The sequence below is a fragment of the Camponotus vicinus genome, unplaced genomic scaffold, assembly GCF_025532165.1.
Source record: "Camponotus vicinus isolate PSW18456_S1 unplaced genomic scaffold, iyCamVici1.0 SCAF_14, whole genome shotgun sequence".
NCBI lineage: Eukaryota > Metazoa > Arthropoda > Insecta > Hymenoptera > Formicidae > Camponotus > Camponotus vicinus.
The window spans coordinates 3818682-3844797 of record NW_028141950.1 but is presented as its reverse complement, the minus strand read 5'-3'; the positions used below and the strand labels follow the sequence as shown (position 1 = coordinate 3844797).

The following is a 26116-nucleotide window of genomic DNA, read 5'->3' as shown; positions in this document are numbered from 1 at the left end:
CGAGGATCATCTGGCGCCGCGCGCGACCCCGGGGGATCGTCGGAGCGAGAGGATCATCGGCGAGTTTCTCGTCGCGGCTCGCGCTCGTCTCCCCGCGCTATTTTTCAGCGTCCTCGCGTCCTCGGATCGGCTCCTCGAAGCGAGATCCCTCCGCGGACGAGAGGCCGTGGCGTGGACACGGGGTTCCGGTGGCGCTGGCAGCGCCGCCGTGTCGTGGAAGAAGAGCGGAGAGACAGAGGTGCGGTGTTGCGTGACTGGGTGCGAGCGACCGTAGCGCGTGTGTGTTTGTTGTGTTGCGAGAGTATCTTAGGCGAGTTTTAAATTGTTCGTATTCTCCTCTTCGTGCGCGGGGACTGACGAGCGAAGCTCGAGGGGGCCAAAAGTACACCCGGAGAAACGGAGAAGAGAGAGCGTGAACGAGAGAGAGAGAGAGAGTGAGAGAGAGCGACCGAGGGGGAGCGAGCGAGAAGGGGAGCACGCGTCGGTAGGAGCGAGAGACGAGAAAGGGGAGCATCTTGTCGCCCGATCCGCTGACAGGGGATCATCCGCGAGATCATCGTCGAGACGACTGACAGGGACAGCATGTCGTCCTACATCCAGGTCGCCGAGGACGAGGGCGAGGAGCCCATCGAGCTGCCCACCGAGGACGACACCACGCTCCTGCTCACCACCTTGTCCGCCCAGTTCCCCGGCACCTGCGGCCTCAAGTATCGCAATCCGGAGTCGCGGACGATGCGCGGCGTTCGACTGGTCGACGGTCGTCTACATCCGCCCGAGAACGGCTGGGGCAAAGCGATCTACTTCTGCGTGTTCCCCAAAGGTATAATTATATGTACATACATATACGTGTTCTCGTTCTCGTGTAGTATATTTATAACGTGGGGGCGCTGCTCGCACTCGTGGCGTCGATGTCGAGCAGGGTCGCCGCGAATACGGAGGACGTGACGACGTGACGAGCATCTGCGGGGAAACGCTAAGTTAGGCATGTCTACGGAGTAGCACTGTGAACCCGGGGAACATCGGGCTCGTTTGATGGACTTGGTGCTTTTTCTCTTTATATTTATTTGCAAAAGTAATCGCTCTTCTCTTAATAATACGCTTGAAGTATTTCATATGCTAATGAAACACTCGTCTCGAAAACACTCCTCCGTATTTGCTCATGTTTTGTAATGAAAATAGATGGAATTGTACTTTCGCAGTTCATGATAATTTGTATTATTATTTGTCGAAATGTTGGACAATATTAAAGAATAATGCACAGAGATCGAAAGAACTTTCTTCTTTTCTCTATTTCTTTCTCTTTTCTTTTATTTTTTTCTCCAAATAATAAGTCGTTAGACATGAACATCTATTATGTCTTTTCAGAGAACAAACGTAAATCTGATGACAATTTGGAAAATTCCACAGCTAAGACTAAAAGAATGGAAACGAAGTTGCGTTGCACTGACTTGATTGTACTCGGTTTGCCATGGAAAACTACCGAACAGAACTTGCGCGAGTATTTCGAAACGTTTGGTGAAGTTTTAATGGCTCAGGTGAGTCTTAGCGTTTGTACTTGCATTTGCTGAAATATGCGCTTGGGCTTGAAGAATAACATGAAAGCCTGCATTTTGGCGGTATTATTTGTAACTTACTAATTTATTGGATAAATAAATGCAATAATGCTATAGCTTTAAATATGATTACAGTGTCTTTTTAAAACTTTTAACTTCGGTTTTTCATTAATGAATAATTTGAATTTAAATAAATATTTGTTTATGACGGGCGCTACATTTCTAATAGAATAAAAATGATTATTAGAAAAAGTGAAATATTATATTTTCTTATATATAAATGTATTTATTTATAAAAGATTGTATTAAAATTTTGTTGTAGGTAAAGAAAGATGCAAAATCTGGGCAAAGCAAAGGATTTGGCTTTATTAGATTTGGAAGTTATGAATCGCAGTTGAGATGCCTCGCTCAACGTCATATGATAGATGGCAGATGGTGCGATGTCAAGGTTCCCAACAGTAAGGTAAGAATATAACTTATATGCAGATTCTATGATTTTTTCGCTATTTTATATCGCTTTATCTCTAATACATAGAAATATCAATGTTACATCAATGTGTGATACATATTTCAATCAGGAGTGAATAAATCATTTTAAAGGCAATAGAGAAAATACATATAAGGGTATTTTGCACTTTTGTCAGAAATAATAATAATGTTGCAATTTCTTGTTATATTTCTTTTGTTCAATTATTTAGTAATGCTGCTTTTATTTTATGATTGAAATCATTACTGTTGCCATTGAACATAATTATAAAAATTGTGTATAAAACTTTAATATTATATTAGTCATTAATATATTTATTGTAGTAACTATTATAATAGTAATATATAGCATATATTTTTAAATACATATTAAATAATATGAAAATTCAGATTGTACATGATATTGTTAAACAATTGGTCTATTTTGTTTTTGAAATGATATATTTTCTCCCTCAATTGAAGGCTTCGATTTGTACATATTTTCTAAAGTAAGAAAAGTCTGCAGCAAAACTTAAAAATTATATCAAAGTAATTTATCATATTTACATCTACAGCAAGAATAACTTGTCATGCATTTTGGTCCCAAATTATCAGTCTGTTGAAATTAAAATGAATCATCTCTGTAGCATTACTGGCTATATCATATTGCATGTAATATTGAATGAATATATATATAAACAAGTTAAACTTTTTTTATTTTACGATGCTAGTTGTAACGAATGCCGTGTTTGTAAACTTTTTCTCAATGATTTAATGTTTAAAAAAAAACTCTTGCATAAAAAAGGTATTTTTATTTAAAAAAATAATATAATACACATGGAAAATACAAAGCAATATGTAATTTTTCAATTAGACATCTTTTTAAAGCTTTGCCTGCATTAGTTTATAAATATGTTTACATTTGAAGGTATGTACAGATATAAGCACACGTGTAATATTTTAAATAATTTAAATGATGGAATGTTGTGTGAGAGACAACAAATTAAAATTGATAAGCATACGAGCACGTGGATAATATCTTGTAGACTTCTCGTCTATTCCCATTTATCACAAAACGTAAATGTCAATGTTTTTTCACACACTCTTTGAATATATTATATAAAAATCTATATATATATATATATATATATATATACATACGGGGCGTACTCGCTGTGGTATAAGTAGATGAATGTGTGAGAGGCGAGTGGTGAAATTATATAGGAAGAATGCAAATTGTCTGTATGTATGAATGTATGTTTATACGAGTGTGTTGTATGAGCGCGCCGAGGAGAGAGCAATGTTAATAATGTGTTTGCATGAATACGTAAATAGCATAGTATGTTTGTGTCTCTCTAAACGGTATGAGATGAGATCTCTTTAAAGAGGAATGATTAATAGTCTTATCAGAGAGAAATGACTCGATAAACATACCCGACTCATAGCAAGCTTCAAATAAAGTCGTGTGTTATCTTTCTCAAGATTTCTTAATAGTGGCGACGCTCCCGCAAGCTTCGATCACAATAACGAAGAAAAAGAAAGTCATCTAATCTTTATATTGAGAAATGAAAATACTTGATATATAAATTGCGTAGTATTCTGAAATACGTGAATGAGAATATCATGAGAAGGAATGTATCGCTGAGAGAGCGTAATCGTGTTAAAGAAATTATAAACATTTTCGCGTTTTCGAGCGCGTGTCTTCTTGTGGATACATCAAATATTGTAATAGGTATGACTTGGTGTGCTGCTGGAGTATGTAAATACAAGATCTCGTATTCGCGTATGAAGCGGCCGTGATCAAATTCCTTTAGTCGTGAAAAATCGCGTGATTCCGGGAGAATTATTAGGAACAATCTTTTTGATATTCTTGCGAGAGATCCGCGATACATCGTTACGATTATCCAATAAAAATAATTACACGATAGAGTTCAACAAGTATGAGTATCACGTGGAAAGATTTTGTGAAGCGACGCTGAGTATGAGTGCATAATGTGAGAAGAACCTCGCGAATGAATAGCGCAAATCTTACGTGTGTGTGTATGCGTGTGCACGTGTGTATGTGTATGCGTGTGTGTGTCGCGCGAATTTCGCGAATAAATTCTGCGAATCGTTTGACGACCGGCGGGGAAATAACTTCCGATTGCATAGCTTGACCACGCGACTACCACGATTGAGCTGCGATGAGCGGAGCGAATGCGTATGTGTGCTTCAACATATCGATTCAAGTCTGTATGTGATTGTCGAGGGCTGGTGTAATCTGGTTGCAGAATATTGATGGCTTAATGATGGCACGTCATTATGATACTGGTAAGCACGGTAACGAGTGCTACCGACCTATTCCGGTGCACACGCCGAGTAATCGCCGAGTGCCGGCGTCGAAGCCGTACGTAGCCAGCGTAAACTCGTCATCGTCATCGTCCGAGGCTGCTCCACCTCCGAGCGCGCCTCTCCCTCGATACGACTCGGAATACGATTACAAAACCACTCACTATCCGTCGTATCCCCCGAATTACCCTTACGAGGATAACAAGTACAAGTACGAGAGCGGTGGCGGTGGCGGCGGCGGTGGCGGCCAACAGCAAGCAGCGTATAACGCCTACAACGAGAAGCCGAGCTACGCCGTCTACGAGGAGTCCCCTGCTTACGACTCGCGGGGCTACATGGCACCCCCGCACGCGACCGCCGTCGCCGCGACGCCCGCTGCCAATCCCGCGTATCCACCCTCCGATGCGGAATACGGGCCGAGGTATTACGGCGTCGAGGGACGCGCGGCCGCTTATCCGGTTGTCGATAATTGCCCGGAACAGCAGTACTCCGACAAGGGAAGGTACAACAATTACGGGTACGAGCAACGGTGCTACTACGATCAAGCTGACGGCCGTTACGCAGCGCCCGAGTGCAGGTACGCCATGGAAGTGCGTTACGCGGACGCGAGGCATCCGGATAGTCGGCATCCACCGGTCGATCCAGGTCGAGAGGCGGATTGCAGATACATGGCGGATAGTCGGGAGATGGATAGGCGCTACGTCGTCGACGGTAGGGAACACGTGGACGGCAGGTATGCGATGGACAACCGCGAGATCGACAGCCGTTACGCCGCACCGGACAACCGCGATGCTGCGGTCGATGGTAGATACGCCGACCCGACGAGATACCCGGCAAAGGAGAACTATTACGATCGTTATTACAAGCATCGGCCGTCGAGGGATCACCACCACGTCGCGGACACGAGATACTAACTCAAGGAAACTCGTGACTATCGTAAATACAATCGATCATGTTTCAATGGGAATATTAAGTGACGTGTACGAATACGCCACGAATATCGCGTCTGATTTCTTTTTTATCAGCATTCAAGACATTCCTCAATCGTACCACGTATCTATGAATACGCTGTTAAAGTTTATATTGTTATACATACTTAATTTTGACAGATATACGTTTGGAATATCGTAGGAATCGTAATAGAAAATGCGTAATTTTCATTTGATTGAATGTTGGGAGTGAAACAAGTATTCCCAGACATGTGATGTGAAAAATAGTGTATTAGAAATATATAAATGGAGACTATTTATATATTTCTATTCTATAAATGAAATAATAGAATATTAATCGAGATATAATTACGTCTCTTTCTCTTTGTATGAAAAATATTGATTGTTCTTTTATTGAACATAGTCGTAGAAGTAACCAAATATTATATTAATAATCCACATATTAAATTGCTAGATTATTAATATAATACTGTTGCTGTTGATGAATATGTTTAATGTTTAATTATTTTTATCTGAATTAATTTACTGGAGAAAGTCAGAAAGTAAAGTTCTCCTAATTCATTATTTTTTCTTATATTACATTTTTGATTATATATAAATATATATATATGCATTATTCTTTAACATAGTTGTCTTCGTTGAAATACTTATTTGGATGATAAATCTATGCATCAAAATCTTATCGGTAGAAGGTGAGATTTTGTTCACGCATCCTGCACTTCATGCTTGGCATCATTTGATCGCAATCAGATTTTTATTTATTTCTACAATTTAAAAGATACTTTTATGGCAAGCGATTGCAATCAAACTATGATATAAAAAGTGGCAACAGAATCCTATTAACAGCATTTTGATGCATGGATCTACTTTCTAAATAAGTCTTAATGAAAAAGATGACTATGTTGAAAAAATGGTGCAAGAATGTATACATTATATATATGTAATATTTTAACAAAACTGTAATATTAAAAAAATTAATAATCTCACCTTTATAAAGATCGAGTAGTTGAACTTAAAGCGAGTTGAATCCAAATGAGAAAACTTTACTTTCTGACTTTCTCTCATAACACTAATGGAACGTTAATTTTATTATGAATTATCTCTTAGAAAATAACGAAATAGATGCGTGGTATGTCGTTTTGTAAAATATGTAGATACTTATTCTTTCATAGCAGCTATAAAGTAACTGTATTTCTAATTTAATTGCCTATTTTATACATGTATTATTGTTGGAACAATATGTATATATTATACAGAATAGTGTGATTGATTGAATTTTAGCACAAGAAAAAACATAGATATAAATATATATTCCCATTAATTCATGGAGTTTGTTAAAAGTAACAAATATGTTGTTTTTTAATAGTAGTAATAATTGACCTGAAATAACTGTTCATATTTTATCAGATATGCTTATTATTCAAATTAAGACAGTGTAATGTAGCATGAAATTCTCTACATCGAAAGTATATAAAAAAGTATATGAAAAAGAAAACATTGTACAGATATTGATGCATGGATTTCAAATGGTCATATAGTGCTTAAGTGTTCGTTTTTTATAACAGAAGATTTATATGTGTAAATCGAGCCAACCGATATATACATTTAATGTATATATACATATATACATATATTATATCTTTTCTTGAGTCGATAAATAAATGTGTAAGAATTTTTTTTTTCTATAAAACTTGACGTTTAGTGCAGATTAGTTGCAATCGACGGTACGTTAGAGTCTTAAGTCGAAAGCGAGAAATTGCGTGTCTACGGAACTTGATTGTATAATACGCTGGTGATGATATACTTTCTGATGTATAAACTCTATATTGTAATGTACTTATATTACTTATTTTGCCAGTCTCTTGACGAACGGTATATGTCTCGCAGCGATTCTACCGGCGCCGGTGATTGTGAGTAATGTGCACTGTACGCAAGTTTTACTTGGATAACTGTGAACCTGTCGTACATGATTGACTGATTGTGCGTTTGTGTGTAGGAGGGAATGATTCAGCAAGTACCCTGCAAGGTATTCGTCGGCCGCTGTACAGAAGACCTAACTGCTGATGATCTGCGAGACTATTTCTCCAAATTTGGCGAAGTCACGGACGTGTTCATCCCGAAACCCTTCCGCGCGTTCTCGTTTGTCACTTTCCTAGATCCCGAGGTCGCCCAGTCGTTGTGCGGCGAGGATCACATTATTAAGGGCGTATCGGTACACGTGTCGAATGCCGCGCCCAAGTCCGAGGGTAATAATAAGAACTTCAACAATCAAGTGAATTCAAACATGAGGGGTGGCAGGGGCGCACCGGGACCCGTTGATAATAACGTGCAAGGCAATTATCAGGGTAATCGTTATATGGGTCACTCGGGTAATAATATGGGCCCAAACGGCTGGAACAATCCAGGCAATCGTGGCAATCTCGATATGCCGAATTTGCAGGCCCTAGGTATTACAGGGCAGAACAATGGCGGTGGCGGGGGCGGCGGTATGTCAAATCCGCTGGCTATGGGCGGTTTGAATCTGTCCGCGTTGCCGGTCAATCCGGCATTGGTGGCCGCCGCCTTGAACCAAGCGTCCTGGGGTCTGATCGGCAACCTGCAAAACCAGGGAAACGACCAGGGTTATTCGAATCAGCCGGGTCCGCCGGGCCAGCCGCCATCCGGTAATAACAGCATCGGTAACAGCGGTAACTCCGGCTTTCTCAGCTGGATGAATCAAGGCGGCGGTGACGGCAATACCGGCAATCCCGGCACCGGTGGGCCCGGGCCGAATAACCCAAACGCATCTCAGGGCGCCTGGCAAAATCATCCGGGCCAGCGCGATCAAAAGTCGAATACCTTTCTCAAGTACGAGTAAATTCAGCCGGGGCCGTGAGTCTACTCGTAAAACCAAACGGATCCTCTATCCACGGGTCCCGACGCAAGAACCTTGACAAATCTAATGGCAAATGAGGGGCGGGTCGAGAGTACAAAAAAACGCGCATCGACCCCGTCAACAGGATAAAGAACCGGAGCCTATAGTACGTTGACATTTTTTCTAATGTTTTGCACTAATCTGCCACTACTGCGTGTATTATAATATTTCAAGACTCTCCCCACTCTCTTAATGGTTTGACGAATTAGCACAATTCCAATTCGTTAAAAGAGTTTAGACTTACGTGTAATGCGTGGATAGCTTCGATCATCATGCGTGCTTTTGTGTGAAGCGTACGATCTAACGGCTAATGAAAAAATCGATATGTATGATGTTAATGTATGTGAACGATATAGTGTTGCAAGGATGTAATAAAAAATGTTATATAAAACGTACATGTATGTGCTTTTAATGTAACGTTTGGTACATGAATGGTTTATATGTTAAGAGTATCTAGGAGATTTTTGAGTCCGAAAGAGACTTGTACTATTTTAGTGTATTAATTATATAATTATTACGATAAAAAAAAACAATAAAATATGTAGAAAAACATATATTCGCATATAAAATAAATCATTACTGCCATCGTATAGACATCATAAATAATAATTAGAAGACTGCAGCATTTGCATTATTTCTCCGTAATTAAGCACATTCGAGAGAGAGAGCAATCGAGCAATTATTAAATTATCAAAAAGTTGGAAATAGATCAAGTCTTTCTTCGTCACACAAATCTCCAATATATAAAGGGGATTTTAGAAATGTAAATATTTTCCAATCTATTTGAGATTTAATCGCATCTTTAGTTTAATTGTTAGTCATGGTTAGTAAATTTTCTTTTCCCTTTATATATACACTCGTATAGAAAAGAGGAGACTGAAAAATGAATCAGCGAAATCATGTCAGTTAACCATGATTATCAAGCGCAATATGGCAATAGACACGAAATCAATTAATTGATTTATCATGTTGAGTCGAGAGTTGGATTGCCAGGCGTTGCTGTTTGTAAAAAGTTTATTCGTTATATAATAAGATATATCAATCGCGCCATCACATTTTGACAATGTTAAAAGCCACACAAGATGTTTCTTTTGAACAAAAATCTCTTGACTAGGTTACAAAGTCAATTTGTTCTCTTCGTATATTCACATTATTCACATATTCCAAGGATTTTTTAATTCGAGGAACGTGATGTGTAAATGCAAATTTTTTGTTATTTATGAAAGTAATTTTCTTTTGAAAAGGAATACTTTGAAACATGGATGTATATAATTAACAATATACATTATATATGTCTATGGCTTGAAATATCGCAGTCGTGTGTTTTTAAAATATTTTTACCTTTAGTTATATAAAAGTTTTCAAAACTTTTTTTTGACATGCATAATATCTTATCTCACAATTTTTTTCATAACATACTATTTTATAGCAAATTCTTATCATTCAATTCTTTAAAGGTCTGTTTTCAAAAATAATGCTGAATAAATGATATTTTAACTCAGACAATGGTTATATTGACATTAAATGTCATAAAATAGACTGATATAACAAGAAACATTTTGTAATACGAGAATAAAGATACATTTTTAAATGTCTAAAAAGTAAATCAACAAAGTTAATTTGATTATCTTTTTAGGCATTATTAACAGATTGAAAATTTTCTTTGATTGTGGTGCAAAGTTACCTCCGTTGGCGCAATCTTATTATATCTTACAATAGTTACTTTTCTATTTTGTGGAAGATTGCTAAAACATTGATTCCTTGACATAAAGCGATAAGTATGACTGTCTGAAAACGTATGAATGTATTGGAGTAACTCGCAAGACACCTAGAGATTGATCGCAGCTATCCGTATTGTATATTATTATACCGATTTTTGAACTTATGTTTCAAATATCTTAAATGTAACACATAAGTAGTCTATTATGTGAGAATTTTACACCGATGTATGCAAGTGTGTCAAAATTATTGATTGATTGCGCGTGAAAGAAGACATTTGAATTGATCAGATTTTTCTATTTTAATTGAGCGATCTTTCAAGCAAACAACAGAAAGAAAACGCGCGCACGCGATTTAGATGTCTTATATGCAGAGTCCGGATATCGATACCGTTTTCCCTACTCCAAGTGCATGCACTTGAAGTAGGGAAAACGGCACCGAGATCCGAACTCTGCTTATATGTATGTGTATAATGTGCCGCAAGTTTTGAGTGAATATCTTTGATAGGACAGACTTTTAAAGTGTTTCTCCTATGATAATAAAAATAATAAAAGAAATAGCTTTACATACAGGTTGAAAATATTTATTTTTCAAAAAAAAGAAAACGAAAGAAAGAAAAAGAAAGAGACAAGTTAGCAACACACGATGAGTAAAAATGCTATTCACATTTCACAATTATAGTCAATAACTTTAACATACGGAATAGTTACGTCGTAATTAAACTTAAAAATCGCATCCATCACCGCGATATCACTGTGTACGCTACCATTAAAAGAATTATTTAGATTGAAACTCTATCTCAGAGAGAATACACTAATTATCTAATTATATTAATTGAAAAAATAAAATAATCCTTGTAAGAGGTGTATGTGCTGTTGTGCTTTTCATTTATCATACGGTGATTTCTCATAAACTTCCTATACTTGACGCAAGATATTACTTAATAATACCATTTTCTAAGGATAATACTCTCTCGCACTCTTTCTCTCTCATTATATAGCGTGAGTTCTCGTCGATATGCGTGTATAGAAAAAAAAAAGTCTCCTCTATGAAAACGTCGATTGGATTGTTCGACGCACGTGTATGTGTGTATATGACGGTCGAATGTATTTGTTAACGGTCGTCTCAGAACTACAGGCGTGACAGAGTTTTTACTATTAGCGAAAGTAATGATAAAATGAACGCGTGTACTTTGCAGCGCGAGATGAAGCAGTGCGATGACTGAATAATAATATATAAAGCGTGCGCGGGAAATTATATACGGTTTAAGTCTTAGATGAGAATGAACAAAAAAAAATCGTCCAATGTGTGTCTGATGTATACTTAGAGATCGCGCGAGAAGAGATTGTTTATATACGTAGTATATGTAAAAAGAAAAAAAGTTAAATCAGGTTCCGGTCAAGAGAGGGACGGTATGGATTTCATTGATCGCGCATTCTTACGTCTGTAAATTGTTAAATCGATCTACATAAAAGTGCTGTAGTTTAAGACAACTTTTAACAGACACTAGAACCGTACCTAGCTTGTCGCTAAATTGGCACGAATGTTCGCGCTTTAATTTTTTAACGTCTGGAAAGATTTTCAGGGAATATATTCACAGTTCCTTACGATATAAAAAATAGAATAAAATAAAGACTCAAGAAGATGATATCGTTGATCATACACTGGACAATAGTTAATTGAGTTCGAACATTCGTGCGTGAGTCGTGATTATGGACTACGTGATCTGACAATCAAATTCGTAGACACTTTTTTTCTTCTTTTTGCATAAAATATGCAGTTAATTTTTTATCCGCTATATTCCCCACAAATTTCATTTCATAGGGTAGTATGACATGCTCAGATAATTGTTTAGAAAAGAGCAGAGAATCAACATTGTATAAATATTCGCGTTTAATTTGAAGAAAATGAGAAAGAAATTATATAAATATGTTGTAAGATAAGATCCTATATTCTCTTTAAAAAGATAATATATAAAATTCAATTAAACTCCAATATATTTCGTCTTTATTGAATAAAAAATGAATTGTATTGGAGTTTAAATAAAGTTTGCCTACGATTCTTTCTTGTCAGATCATGTATTTTTTTTCAAATTGTTTAAGATAGCGATGCCTACGATGTTGACATCTTCGTGATCCCTCAATTAGTTTCGTGAGGTTTCGCGCGCGATGTGAGTGCTCGATGCTCAAAGGATGCCTTGCAAAACGATTTGGAAGTGATCTACGAAGCATGTAAATACGGATTGATACAAAGCAATTTTAATATCGCTCAGAAAATGTAACGAATTTTATTGTAGAGTTAGTTGCGCTCTGTAAATCGCTCGGTATTGTTGTGTCTCGAGAGAGAGAGAAAGAGAGGAAATGAAAAACTGTGCATGACAAGTCCGAGACGTGTGTCGTGTGAGAATGTTGATTTTAATCCGTCGATCTCTCGGTTGTTGAGTTAGAGGGGAAGGGCCGGGGGGAAGAGGAGATTTGGAGTCTCGTCGAAAAAGGACAGAAACCGACGAATCCGACGTTCTTTTAAGATACAATAATCAGTCGAATAAGAATTGATGTCGAGGATTTTTTTATATGTATGATCTCGTAACTTTTGTGCGTGTCAAAATTCATTGGAAAAAAATGTTGCAATATCCTTTTGTCCATGACGAGAATTACCATGTGTTGCGCGAAACTTTGTAGGTATGAATATTAATCCGACGATCGCAAACGGCACTCGTACGTATGTTTCCCGATTCGTACCCCGAGTTTTAACATAAAATTGTCAAATGTCTCGACAAGTTTGCCGTGATGCGAAATACTCAATGCTCTCCGTAACGTTCTCCGTTGATTGTAGTGTATGTTAAACTATGCCGAGAATAAAAGACCCAAGCACCGTGGGGTATCACAGATTCCTTCGCGTGCCTTTAAATACGAATCAGCGACATAATCACATATCTGTTGGCTGTCCCAGAATTTGGATACCGTGTTATTTCCTGCGAACTTTGGAGTTGATTTTTGTTTATGCACTAATCGCGATTCCGTATTGTAATTTGATGAAAATATATGCGAATTAAGCTTCATCAAAAAAAAAAAAACAAATGATAAAATATTCATTTGCCATTCAAGCCACTCTACTTTAACAGAGGAGATTTGAAGCTTTTATTATTTTTTGAAAATATTGAAATTTATAAAATTATAAAAAATGATAATCTCCTTCATCATACTTTTTTCGCATTTATTTTGGTTCATTAGTACTTTTAATCGATGTATACAAACGTGAACAAATTTTTAATTTATCCTATTACATTTTAATGCGAAGTTATTAACAAAATTATTCTCGAGATTATATTTATTATATCTGCATGCACAAAGTTTTCATTTACTTTGACGAATTATCAACTTTGTTGAGAAACAGAGTTGCTGTTCGCGTTTCGTTAAAAGCAACCGAACGTCGCGATAATGTGAGATAACAATTTTGGGAGGATGTTTATATCTGTAGAACTGTAAAAAAGAGAGCGAGTGTGGAAGAGTTTGAAAAGTAATGTAACAGTGCACAGCCAGCCTTTCGATTGATGACTGAATGAAGACGATGACTGAAGTGAACGTAAGGCTATGGAAACGTCCGCAGATCCTCGAGGCAACAGGTGATTACGATCTGACATTTATTTCTCCTTCATAACGTCTCACACCATCAAGTAGAATAATAATAATTCGTCATCGATATTCTGGCTTGTCGGCAATTTTTACGAAAAATTTCCTTTTGCATATCCTATCCGTCATCATTTTTTTTTGTTTTATACTTTTTTCACTCACCATCATCTGCAATATTTTCTTCTCGATAAAGCAAAAAAAAGATCCCTCCCGCTAGTCGCATACATTTCTCGGAACGTAGCTTTTCTTTCGAATGCTTCGCGTGATTTTTACGATAAAAATTGTCGCTCGCTATAGACTAGTTTCTCTCGTAGAAAAAGATAATGCGACAAATACCGGTGTGAATCGTAAAGCAATATGTAGCCATATGTTTTGCGAGCGGTACTTGTCGGATTATTTTTCTCGTGAAAAACGCAGTCCATCTTCCCCGTGTTACCAATTTTTCATTATATTTAACAGGCTTTGTAAGAGAACCCTTTGTTATGACAAGGCTTTATGATTTTACGTTTTCATCTTATCCTCGATCTTTCTCGTTCTCGGAGAACAAGGAACGAGGAGAGTCTTCTCGCAACGAATTAATCCAGTTTTGCTGCTTCTCGCCGCAAAGTTTTATCTTACACGCAAGAATTACGCAGATTCGTGTTCCATGCTTTTTTGACGTTTGAGAACACATCATTTAACAAACTTACATGCCGCGGCCGGTTAACAATTTTCTTAGATATCACCGGCAGGAGAGATGAGATTTCAGGCATACTTTTCGCGCGCACTCGCTACCTTCATTCAGAAACGAGCCATGGAGTCGAACTGTCAACGAATTTTGAGGAATGCTTGTGTTTTGTACGCGTCTGAGAGAAAGAAAAAAAAATAAAGAGAGAAGGATCACATACACATACACACTGTATGGAAGTTGTACCTCCTTGTTTACATCACGTCCTGGAGTAACAGTAAGACAGACCACCCACCACCCTTCGAAACACCAAAGTTGTAAATTGGAATGTTAGTACTCTAGAGTTAGTTCGACCCTCGAAGATCAACGCCAGACACTAATCCTGTACGATTCTGTTCAACAGCCTGGGTGAATTATATGTGATGGTTGATGTCCGTGAACGTACCTCTTGGATGGAGACGAACGAACAAATGTTGGCAAGTTGATGATGCAAGTGGAAAGAGCGAAAGAGAGAAAGAGAGGAAGGTGAAAGGAGATGAGAGAGTAAAAGGAGGGAGAGAGAGAGCGAGAGAGAGGAGTATATATATTTTTACAGGAGAATTATATAGAAAAAATTTGATGGGATATATATGATGGTGATGATGATGAGATGATGATAATGATGATGATGATGATGATGATGATGATGATGATGATGATGATGATGCACTGCGCCGAGAGAAGTTGCTATAGAGACAAGTGTGGAGCGAGTGCCTTTTTGAAAGCGTGGGGCGATTCTTTCGTAAGCGTGACCGCGAAAAAAAAAATTAAAAACATAAATGAATGCCGGGCGATGTCCGCTGGACAGTTTAATGTCTTATCGCGGTTTTGCTTTCAGATTGCGAGAGCGTGCGTCGCGATCGACAGTGGTTGATCCGCGATTAATCCGTGCTTGCTCTCGCGGAAAAAGAGATAAATCCTGAGGCGACGCGGACGCGGTTATATTTGGAAAACAGGGTCTCTACGGATCCGGAAATGTTAATCGATGACAAGCGACGAGGGGTGTGATGCGATCGAAGTAATTATTAGCATATTATCATACAGTTTAATTTTTTCAGGAAGCCTTATCCTCACGAAAATTAACTTTACGTTGGATTAAAGTACCTAACTGTCACAGATTTGTATTTAACTTGATTTATTAGCAGCAATTTTCATTGAAGCTGTAGCTTTGTTAAAAAGACGAAAAAAGAAAGTATATTATGTGTAATGATTCTCTATTTATTGTCACTTAATTTATATGTAAATTATATCTGTAATAAAAAAATATGCCTGTGTTATATTATTAAATAGAAATTTATAATAATCCAGAAAAGTCCCTTAGAAATTAACACGTAAATACTTTTCATTCGTGTCTTTTCAATAACAAAATTTATTTACTTGTTTCAGATTCGGTATGCGTCGCACATGTATCCTATCGGGCATCGTATGTGAGGGCTTTGAGCAGAATGCGGAGTGCGTAAGGGACATTAAAACAATCGCAAGAAAATCGGCTACTAAATAAAAATTGCATATTACAAATATTATATCGGAAACGCGTTTTCATTCGCATATGTTTTATATCTTGTTTTATATATATAAGAAAGAGAGATATTATATATAAAAATATATATATATATATATCGATAGTATTTAATAAATATTTCTATCGTAATATTTGATGTCACGTGTTATTGCTGACAAGTATCTAGCCTTATTTTAAATTAAATGAAAATTTAGAAAATATCTTCAAGAGTAAACCATGATAAAGTTTTGTCAACAAATACATGGATGAATTTAATTCGTTCGGTTCCAAGGAGTTTATTTTCTACGCTAGATGTAAGATGTTGGCAAAATAATGCAATCAAGTTTGCCTCCTGCTCCGGATTCGCAAAGTGTCGTCGATAAGACAGGTTACTTCCTCGAGGTCTGTATCGGCAAACTTCAGTTACTCAGTATCGGTAATATTGTAAACTATTTTATCGACATTGACAATGGTACAGGGTTTCGAGAACGAATGTAAGGGCGCCACAGTCGCACGCATCTCTCCGTGACACATCTCCCGTCCCTCTCCCACGAGTTTTCACGGGCCAAGGTGCATCTGTGGTGGTGCGTGGTCTGACCGTGAGTCGTGTGTGCGCCAAATCCATCGATTAACGGGAACACAAAATAAGATGCAACGTCGTCTCGCTGTTCGCCGCGCGTCTGGCCGTGTCGAGGAGCTGACGATACCGAGTGTTGTCGCGAGCAGGATCGTTGGACGTTAAGGGACGTTATGGGAAGATGGTGAGACAGCTCGGTCTCCTCGGCCACTGGCAACATGGGTTCGCAAACACTGGAGATCCTGAGACAAGGCGTCTGGGCGAGCCTGACGGGCGGCTGGTTTTACGATCCTCATCTCGATGTTTTCTCCAACACCTTCCACCTGTACATCTGGCTGTTCCTGCTCTGCCTGCCGTTCACTATCTACTTGGTAAAAAGAAAGGGGACATCCTCCTGTATGTTTCTACAGCTGTTTATTTTGAAAGTTGTACAAGAGTCTTCAACTTTCTCGTAGGATGAATTTTTTTAAATTAAATCGCGCGAAGATATATTTTCAGAAGACTTGAAAATTCGTCGCAGTTTGACTTGTGCCACTTTTGAAAGAAACACAGTTATAATGGTTACGATATAAATATCAAAATTTTTTCAAAATGTATTTATACAGACTTTGTGTCACTGTATAACGAGAAGTGTTATTTTTGCTTTTATGATATTTGCCATATGTGACAAGTATGTTAAAGATAGTATTTCGTGTGTTTTAGTATTTTCCTCCTACGTTATATGTTTGGTTGGCGTATTGCTCATCGTTTGTCGCCGTTTTTGGAACAATAAAGTGTATGAATCATGCTCTACACTGTGTATATGATACAACAGAGTGTTTGGAAGAATCAAATCAAACCATCAGTCAGCAAAAATCTGAGAGCGAGAAGAAACGAGCAGGTCATAATAAATCCAGAGAACAGTCACAAGATCAGATGGGTCATGGCATAGAACTGCAAGTTTTGAATGGTATAATTCAATTATTGCATAATTCAAAGATTGATTAAATTAACAATATCACATACATATTGAATTTCTCATATGAAAAAAATAGTAGCATATATATAAACATTGGGTTTTTGAGAGAAACAACAAAGTTAGTAATTCTTATATTGTAACAGCTGAGTTAAATCATTCTTTTTGTTTAGAAAGATTTGAATCATCTATGTTTTTTATCTAATATGATTGAATTCAATAGTAAAATATATAATATATTACATGAGAGTACAACTTATTCTATTCAGTATTAATTATAACTTTAATATATTTTAATTTTTTTATATCCTATTTTTTATACTTTTTTATTTGCTGTCGAAAATAGAAATTGCATGTATAATATATTTTTTTACATATTTGTCATAATCTGTCTTCAGGTAAAACAGATACACCACCTGTAGAATGTTCATCACGTAATTCATTCATAGAACCAAATATACAGAATGCCGATGCAGACAGTATAACATCGGAATATAATCGGGATAAACCTAGTTCGACCATAGATTTAAAGGTAGAGATACATAGGAAAAACAGTTCAGAAAGTTCGGAAGAGGCACAGCAACTTAATAAACCAATGGTGACCAGCATTAATGTGCATGAAGCTGAATTAGTTTCCGCACAATATCATGAGCCACGTTTTAAGAATATTATAAATGGTAATTGAGTGTTTAATTACATCTAATATGCATGTGAGCAGATGAAAGAGATAATTATAAATGATTGTAATATTTATTTATTTGTAGAATGGAAATTGTTACGACAAAAGTGTGTAGTAATAGCAGAGGAGGATCGACCAGGACCGCGTAAGTTATGTCGACATGCACCTGAGGATTCCAGAAATCGACATCCTAAGCAAAGCAGCCTCGGAAAAACTGGATCGGAGAGCCAAATAAAACAAACCAGCTCGTTGGAATTGGAACATCCTGGTGATGATTATCCATATTGGAAGTCTAACCAAAGCGTTCGCAGACTCAATTCCAATTCTATACCAATGGAACCACATCTGATGAATGATCATCCACAGAGTTTAGAAATCATATCGAAAAAAGGAGATACAGACAACAATAAGATCTCGTCTCATCCGCAATCGTTAGAGGTAAAAGTCTGCGACATATCTCTACAGATTTTATTAGTATTTTGAATATAAACGTAAGTAATCTTTGAAAACTTTATAATGCTTACTTTCTTAATAAGATAAAAAAATTCCATTTCTAATTTTAAGGTTATTAACAAAAAACCGCATCAACAACTAATACATCCACAAAGTCTTGAAACAATTGGTGCTACTAGTAAAAATATAAATAATTCTGATGACAACAACCTGCCTCTTCATCCCCAAAGTCTTGAGACGATTAATTCCAAGAAGGTATATAAACAAATTATTTTATAAAGTATCTTTTTGCAAATATTTTATTTCAAGATATATATTTAAACAAACAAAAATGAATGTTACAGGTTTTACCGCAAAATACATTGAAGAGAAATCAACTACAGCTCTTACCATATCATAGTTATGGATCCGAAATAGTGCATCCAATAGCTGAACAGAGCGATGAACAATTTGCCAATGAAAGTTCGGGAGGATTTAGTCTGCGAGATTCTTATAGTCCATTACTTACGCGAAAAAACATAACCGACACAAACGCTACATCTAATAGAGACAGAAGTCTCAGTGCTGGCAGATTCGAAGATAGATTCTCGAGGTATTCTCAATGATATCAAAAAATATAATTCTAATATATTTTAATTAAATATACATTTAAAAAAGCGAACTTGTATATATTAATATTATCTTTTATATTATTCTAGGTTTAACGATGACAATGGAATAGACAACAACTCAGCAAATTCTCGAGATGCTTTACTCGAGGAATCAAAATCCGGCGTGAAAAGAAGATACAGTAATGCCAGCCAAAGTAGCCATGAATTTTCAGATGGTGAAAAAAATAAAGAGAAACGGCTGGATAAATCCAAGAACGCGGAAGATCCTCTCAATTCAGGAAGCGTAGTTGGAATAGATTGGTTGTTCGAGAGCGGAGATTATCCAGTGGAACCGTGGACGAGTAAGAGTAAGTTTAATATAAACAAAAACGTGTTTTTTAGGTAAAGAAAAAAGTTCTAGTCCAATTATTTTTTGCTATATGCAAGCTTTATACGTTTTTCTAATTCGTGCTGCCAGTATTTTGGACTTTCACTCGCTCTGATGATACGGATACGTCAGAAAGCCTACAGACGGCTAGTACAGATTGTAAGTTGGACGTACTATAGTTAGGATGTCGCTGGGAAGATTGTTAAGTTTAAAAATTCACGACACATTCGCGACAGACTGATGAGCATATTATATATTTGATATTTCGCGAATAATTCTTAATTCACGATAAGATTGAATATGATGTTCGTGATAGCATAAAATTTAAAAGCAAGCTTTTAACGCTGATCATAAAGTATAAAATCAACAAAAATTAAGTAAGTTTGTATGCTGATTTGCGTGTAGATCTTCACACTAAAGAGCCCGATTCGGGATCGTCCAGTACAACGACTCTCAGCATCGAGAATGAGGTGAAGCGAAAATTGCTACCGCAACTAGAAGTGGATAATGCCGTCAAGCGTCATCAAGGAGCTATTCCCAAGCAAAGCCGTCCAAAACCTGCCGCGTCGGACGCTACAGATGACAATATCGTGTCGAGCGTCGAGCATCCGGGAGAAAATCTCAAACGTTATCTCGAAGTAAGACGGGAGAAGGCTAGAAGGCGAGGTGGCAAATTCGAGCAAACTAGCGGTTCGAACAATGAACTGAGCACGTTATTACCAAATCCGGCACCACCGTTGCTAGCCGCGTTACTAAACAATTCCGGCCGGGATTTGCCCGGTCAATCGAGCGCCGCATCATCCGATCTACGATTAAGTCGTAGCTCCGAAAATCGAAATTCTCGGAGCAGATATGGACGATTAAAACATCCTCGTGCTCATCGTGGACCTCGCAGCATCGCCAATCGCGACGATAACGTTGTGCCGTTGACCGCGTTATTTGGTCTAATCTCAAGCGGTGAGTATCACTTGGCCACTAATCAAAATGACACTTCGGAAGGAGCTGTGCATTACTTTCGCGACGATAATGGTCGCTGGCTAGCTTACACATTTGACGAAAAGGGCTCAGACGTGACTGCCGCGACGGCAATGACACAAATGCCCGCCAATCCGCATAATGAAAAATTGTTAAATACTCTACTGCGACAACAACTCAATCAGAATATACACTACGACGCTACGAACTGGGAACTCGCTGATTCGCTTAGCAATAGTTATAGCAGCTTATCGCTCAACTCTGCCGGGCTGACGGTGATAATTGACACACCGCCCGTACTATCAAGTCCAGCCAGCAATCAGACCAAGACACAGAGCTCACCGCCATCGAATCTGATTTCCTCAAATACCGGCAGCTCGAATCAATACACGCTCGGCGAAAATTCGGAGCGCGAACACTTTCATCATACGCTAATCGCGCGCTCGGACTCGATGGCCGACAGAAATCGAAGATTGAATTTGCAGAATTTGCTGAGCAATATGAACCAGTATCAATCGGATCCTAATAACCGTATGCCCGTACTAACATTGCCGCATCGGGAACCCGACATAGACACAAGTTTATCATGGAATCGTTTCGTCGATGGCTTGGACGGCTCTGACGGCTCCAAGCCCAAGCAAACCAGACATTACTATAAGTGGAAAATTGGCAGGCTGCCACATATCAAAGTGCGCTTCGATCGTCTCGCCCTGTTAGCTCTGCTCGATCGCAACTTGACTGTGTTCGAGACCATCGTATCCACATTCCTGGCAGGTGCGGTCGCGGGACTGGGCCTTTTATTGCTTCAACAAGGTTTTTATCGGGACATCTTTGCATTTATATTTTGCTTTGTGACGGCTGGCTGTCAGTACTCGCTACTCAAATCGGTCCAGCCTGATGCCGCATCGCCCACGCACGGCTTCAATCGTATTATAGTGTTCTCCAGGCCTGCTTACTACATCTTGTGCTCGAGTTTGATTCTGATCTTCAACGAGATACTGAGGAACTTTAAGTCGTCTGACTTTCGCGTGTACGGACTACGTGTCGCCGATTACGATCTTATACTGCAAGTGCGAAACATTCTGCTAATATTTCTGCTGTGCTTTCCGATTGTGTTCTCCTTAGGATTATTTCCACAGATTAATACGTTCCTCATGTACGTCTGCGAACATTTGGACATTCATTTATTCGGTGGCAATGCGACCACTAGTCTGGTGTCGTCGTTGTATTGTTTATGCCGCAGCTTAATCGCCGTCCTTATCCTTTACGGATTTGCCTATGGTGCCCTCCTCGAGCCCAAATCCTCACAACATATTTTATTCTCCATATTCGTCGGTCTGCTCGTCGCGATATCTTATCATCTGAGCCGATCGTCCTCCGATCCAACCGTGATATGGGATATCCTCAAGGCGAATCTGTGGCCGTTGGAGATAGGAGACCGATACGCAGAGGAGAAGGAGGCGAAGATTATCGAGAATACATCATCGCAACGCGACAACGTGGCTGCAAGCTACAAGGAGGCCAAAAGTAAGATGTCTGGTAGGAAGAAAGATGTGAAGATCAAAGTGGGCGAACAAATGTCGGATACCGAACTAGTAGATCCGTTACCAGAAAAACTTCGTTCGACCGTAAACTCCAGACTGAAGAACGACGTAATCGTATGCGCGGTAATCGGCACTCTGTCTTTCGGTATTCATCGTACGACGGTATTTACTGCCCTACAACCAGAACTTAATCCAGTATTATGTAGCATCGTCAGCTGCCTAGGCTTTCTTCTGCATTACATCGTGCCGCAATTGCGCAAACAGCTGCCGTGGCTGTGTCTGTCGAGACCAGTATTGCGCAGCCATGAACACGCGCAATTCGAAGTGCGGGAGCCAGTGAGAATTATGTGGTTCGAAAAAGCATACGTATGCCTGTGCTTTCTCGAACGGAACATTTTTTATCCGGTCGTCTTCCTGGGCGCGCTCACCGAGTGTTCATCGAAGATTGCAGACAAGTTTGGCGAGAGTGTGGGCGCGCTCATTGTCGTCATGTGCGGTCTCAAGTCCCTCAGATCGGCGTACTCGGACCCGTCCACTCGTTACCTCGTCCTAGTCTTCGCGGTACTATTCTTCCAGCTAGACTTTAGTAATTTGAGCGAAACCTTCCTGATGGACTATTTTGTTACGGGGATCGCGTTCGCCAAGATCTACGAACTGCTGCTCAAGATACGCTTCGTCGTCACGTACATCGCGCCCTGGCAAATCACCTGGGGCAGTGCATTCCACGCGTTCGCCCAGCCCTTCTCCGTGCCGCATTCGGCGATGCTCTTCCTTCAGGCCGGCATCTCAGCGATGCTCAGCACGCCTCTGAATCCGTTGCTAGGCAGCGCGATCTTTATATCGTCGTACGTGCGACCCGTCAAGTTCTGGGAGAGAGACTACAAGACCAGGAGAGTGGATCATTCGAACACACGAATGTCCTCGCATTTGGAGCGCAATCTGGGCGCCGATGATAACAACTTGAACTCGATATTTTACGAACAACTTACGCGCTCTCTCCAGCACAGTCTTTGCGGCGACCTCGCGCTCGGTCGATGGGGAAACGTGGAACAAGGAGACTGCTTTCTGCTCGCGTCAGATTATTTGAACTGCTTGGTGCACATAGTTCAATTGGGTAATGGATTGGTGACATTTCAGCTTAGGGGTCTCGAGTTCCGAGGAACATATTGCCAGCAAAGAGAGGTACATTTAAAATTATACGATACTATTGTTTTTTTTTAAATTAAAATTATAACAATGATATGACTTTTTTATGTATTTATTTTTAGGTGGAAGCGATCTCGGAAGGTATCGAAGACAACGACAACTGCTGCTGCTGCGAAATGGGTCACCTATCAAACGTACTTAGCGTGAACGCCGCTTTCAGTCAACGTTGGCTTGCTTGGGAAGTTGCGAGCGCCAAATATGTGCTCGAGGGATACTCGATCTCCGACAATTCGGCGGGGTCTATGCTACAAGTGTTCGAGTTTCGCAAAGTGTTGGTTACTTACTACGTTAAGAGTATCGTCTTCTACGCCGTGAAGTCACCCAAGTTGAAGCAATGGCTGGAAAATCCGGACATTGTTGATGCGCTCAAACCGACACTCGATAAAAACTTTGTTGATCTCGATCCTGTTTTTAACGTGAATATCGACGAAGATTTTGACTTCCGAGCAAGTGGTATCACGCGGAACAGCTTCTGCAATGTTTATCTCGACTGGATACAATATTGCGCTGGTAAACAAGATAAGGTGATACATTAGTAATACTTACATTATTTCGTCATTTTAATACTAAAATACTTTAATACTAAAATAACAACTTAGACAATTTTGACGTTATCTGCATATATTAACGCATTAAATCAGTCGAAAAAAAACACCATTACACTTTTCGGTATTGTAAATAGATAAGTAAAAAATTTATAAATTATATAATAGCAGTCTGAAACTATGAGTTATATATATTTATTTCATATTTAATTGAATGAGAAAAAAATTTATATAAAAAAATCATTTAAAATACCTAATTTGTAAAAAAATAATAATTTTCATAATATTAAGGTGACGATCGTAGTATTAAGGGGATGATTTATTTATATATTTCATATCGATTTATGATATATTTCATATCGTTATTATGCTTTACAGTCGTTGGATAGAACACGCGATTCATATCTTGTGTCTCTGTGCCTCTCATTGAGTCTGTTGGGAAGACGCGTTTTAGGCGCTGCATCTCACAACACATTATCGGGTGTTGAGTTTTTTCTCTACGGGTTACACGCGTTATTTAAAGGTGTGTATACTTTATAATAACTATAATATATAATATATTTTAATTTTAAAATATACTATAATATATTTTATTTTTGTAATGTATATTGATACATCGTTGTGTTTTTCTTTTCAAATATTTTATATATATATAACCTTTGTTATTTGAATATATACTATTCACTAAAAAAATACATACTATTTGAATATATACTATTCACTAAAAAAATTTTGTTTTGAACTACACTAGTGATATATATATATATATATATATATATATATATATATATATATATATATATCCTGTATATATGTATAAATATCAATATTTTTTGATGACAGGAGATTTTCGGATAACATCAGTTCGCGACGAATGGGTATTGCATGATGTCGATTTATTGCGCAGCGTGGTCGCTAAGGGAATAAGGATGGCCTTGAAACTACATCAAGATCACTTTATGAGCCCGGAACAATACATCGAATCATCAGCGCTCTTCGAAGCTATCGACAATCATGATCAAAATCTTGTTATTAGTCACGAGGCAGATCCGCTTTGGAGGAACGCAGTCTTAAGTGGCGCGCCCAGCCTTCTGGCACTCAGGTTTGCATTATGATTCAACTGCTAAAGTATATGAAGTGCGCTCCATTGTAATTAATGTAAACATTCGAAACTTTTAGACATGTACTAGATGACGGTATAGATGAATACAAAGTGATAATGCTTAACAAACGTTACCTGAGCTTCCGAGTAATCAAAATGAATCGCGAATGCGTTCGCGGACTTTGGGCTGGCCAACAGCAAGAATTGGTATATCTGAGGAATAGAAATCCGGAGCGCGGCTCTATACAAAACGCCAAGCAAGCACTGAGAAATATAATCAATAGTTCCTGCGACCAACCGATTGGATATCCGATTTATGTCTCCCCGTTGACAACCAGCTATGCCGAGACCAACGAACAATTATGCTCGATAATCGGAGGGCCATTGACTTTTGGTACCATAAAAAGCACCGTGTTGAAATTGTGGAGAAGGTATGCGCTCTCAAATGATATCTCAAACAAAGATAATTTTTCATCTCTGATTGATCTACATCTTAATTCAATTTAATTATTAATTTAGACTAAAATCTGATAATTCTATGTGTATTTTTAGAATAAGAAGGAGATGCGGTCAAGGTTGTTCTTCGGGTGGCACTGGTTCTCAAGACGATGGAGGTTTCGGGAATGACGGAGTATATGCGATGACTACTTACAACATACACTCTGGTATTTATAGATCAATCGAATCGCACAAAGTTTAATTAATTTTTTGATGTTATTAATTATTTCATTGAACTTAATGTAAAAGAAAAATTTAAATTAATGTTTAAAATTAGAATTAAAATAGATTATAATTTCTATCTGTTTTCTAAGACGTCTTTCTTGATTTTTTTTTAGTATAATATAAATCTTTGATTTTTTAACAATTTTCAACATTGATACAATGGATATACCTTTGTACTTATACATGCTTTACGAATGTAGGCTATGCTCAATCGGGTCACAATACTTCTGGTTCGCAATCGATGGAATCTGGCTGTCAGATCGGCGGTTCGACCGGTCGAGGATCTCTCGGTCGTGCGAATACGGGTTCTCTTGGTGGTAACAGAGGCTCGCTCGCCTCCGTTGGGAAACCAACCAGTTCGACGCTCGCCAGTCTGGCCGGATTGCTCAGTAATAGCGATATCAAAACAGAAACAAAGAGCGAGACAAGCTTCTCTAGTAAGCTTGAAAAAGAGGAAGTTTTTCAAAGAGTACGGGTAAGTATTGTATTGTAACAGCATTCATATCCGCAAAATGAATCAATTTCACATCAATTCTTCCAATTAATGCAATATAGAATTTCTAAAAATTCTATCTATTCTATTAGCCGCTTATAAGAATAAATTAATTTCT

General features: G+C 38.3%; 2 protein-coding genes across 9 annotated transcripts in view; both read left to right on the top strand.

Annotated features, from left to right (window-relative positions):
* Tbph (TAR DNA-binding protein-43 homolog) lies at nucleotides 1–12819 on the top strand. Of its 5 annotated transcripts, none has more exons than XM_083088835.1 (5): nucleotides 1–820; nucleotides 1408–1535; nucleotides 1876–2016; nucleotides 4289–5282; nucleotides 7293–7433. In XM_083088835.1, the coding sequence occupies exons 1-4, from the start codon at nucleotides 583–585 to the stop codon at nucleotides 5258–5260; spliced, it is 1479 nt and encodes a 492-aa protein (XP_082944961.1). In that variant the 5' UTR covers nucleotides 1–582; the 3' UTR covers nucleotides 5261–5282; nucleotides 7293–7433. The 5 variants fall into 5 exon arrangements, with proteins under 5 accessions (XP_082944961.1, XP_082944960.1, XP_082944963.1 ...); XM_083088834.1 differs by having other exon boundaries at nucleotides 14–820; nucleotides 1366–1535; XM_083088838.1 differs by lacking the exon at nucleotides 1–820 and adding an exon at nucleotides 920–1072 and having other exon boundaries at nucleotides 1366–1535.
* A 139-nt stretch (nucleotides 12820–12958) lies between these two features.
* Pcx (pecanex) overlaps nucleotides 12959–26116 on the top strand; it is a 16370-nt gene continuing 3212 nt past the window's right edge. The window contains exons 1-18 of one of the 4 annotated variants that reach the window (XM_083088809.1): nucleotides 12959–14557; nucleotides 14632–15009; nucleotides 15106–15285; nucleotides 15654–16716; nucleotides 17048–17294; nucleotides 17699–17977; nucleotides 18065–18417; nucleotides 18544–18687; nucleotides 18777–19024; nucleotides 19131–19390; nucleotides 19501–19569; nucleotides 19816–23111; nucleotides 23198–23659; nucleotides 24059–24203; nucleotides 24524–24782; nucleotides 24860–25213; nucleotides 25335–25447; nucleotides 25706–25980. In XM_083088809.1, the coding sequence (XP_082944935.1) occupies nucleotides 16564–16716; nucleotides 17048–17294; nucleotides 17699–17977; nucleotides 18065–18417; nucleotides 18544–18687; nucleotides 18777–19024; nucleotides 19131–19390; nucleotides 19501–19569; nucleotides 19816–23111; nucleotides 23198–23659; nucleotides 24059–24203; nucleotides 24524–24782; nucleotides 24860–25213; nucleotides 25335–25447; nucleotides 25706–25980 (6657 nt within the window). In that variant the 5' untranslated portion in view covers nucleotides 12959–14557; nucleotides 14632–15009; nucleotides 15106–15285; nucleotides 15654–16563. Of the gene's footprint in view, nucleotides 15010–15105; nucleotides 15286–15653; nucleotides 16717–17047; nucleotides 17295–17698; nucleotides 17978–18064; nucleotides 18418–18543; nucleotides 18688–18776; nucleotides 19025–19130; nucleotides 19391–19500; nucleotides 19570–19815; nucleotides 23112–23197; nucleotides 23660–24058; nucleotides 24204–24523; nucleotides 24783–24859; nucleotides 25214–25334; nucleotides 25448–25705; nucleotides 25981–26116 lie in introns of all 4 variants that reach the window. The other 3 variants (XM_083088808.1, XM_083088810.1, XM_083088811.1) reach the window with 3 other exon arrangements.

Bases quoted from the DNA above. Each gene is read 5' to 3' on its own strand.
- Tbph (XM_083088834.1), top strand. From the start codon at position 583: ATGTCGTCCTACATCCAGGTCGCCGAGGACGAGGGCGAGGAGCCCATC. The intron at 1,536-1,875 runs GTGAGTCTTAGC...ATTTTGTTGTAG, and splicing joins GTGAAGTTTTAATGGCTCAG to GTAAAGAAAGATGCAAAATC. The intron at 2,017-4,288 runs GTAAGAATATAA...ATCTGGTTGCAG, and splicing joins TCAAGGTTCCCAACAGTAAG to AATATTGATGGCTTAATGAT.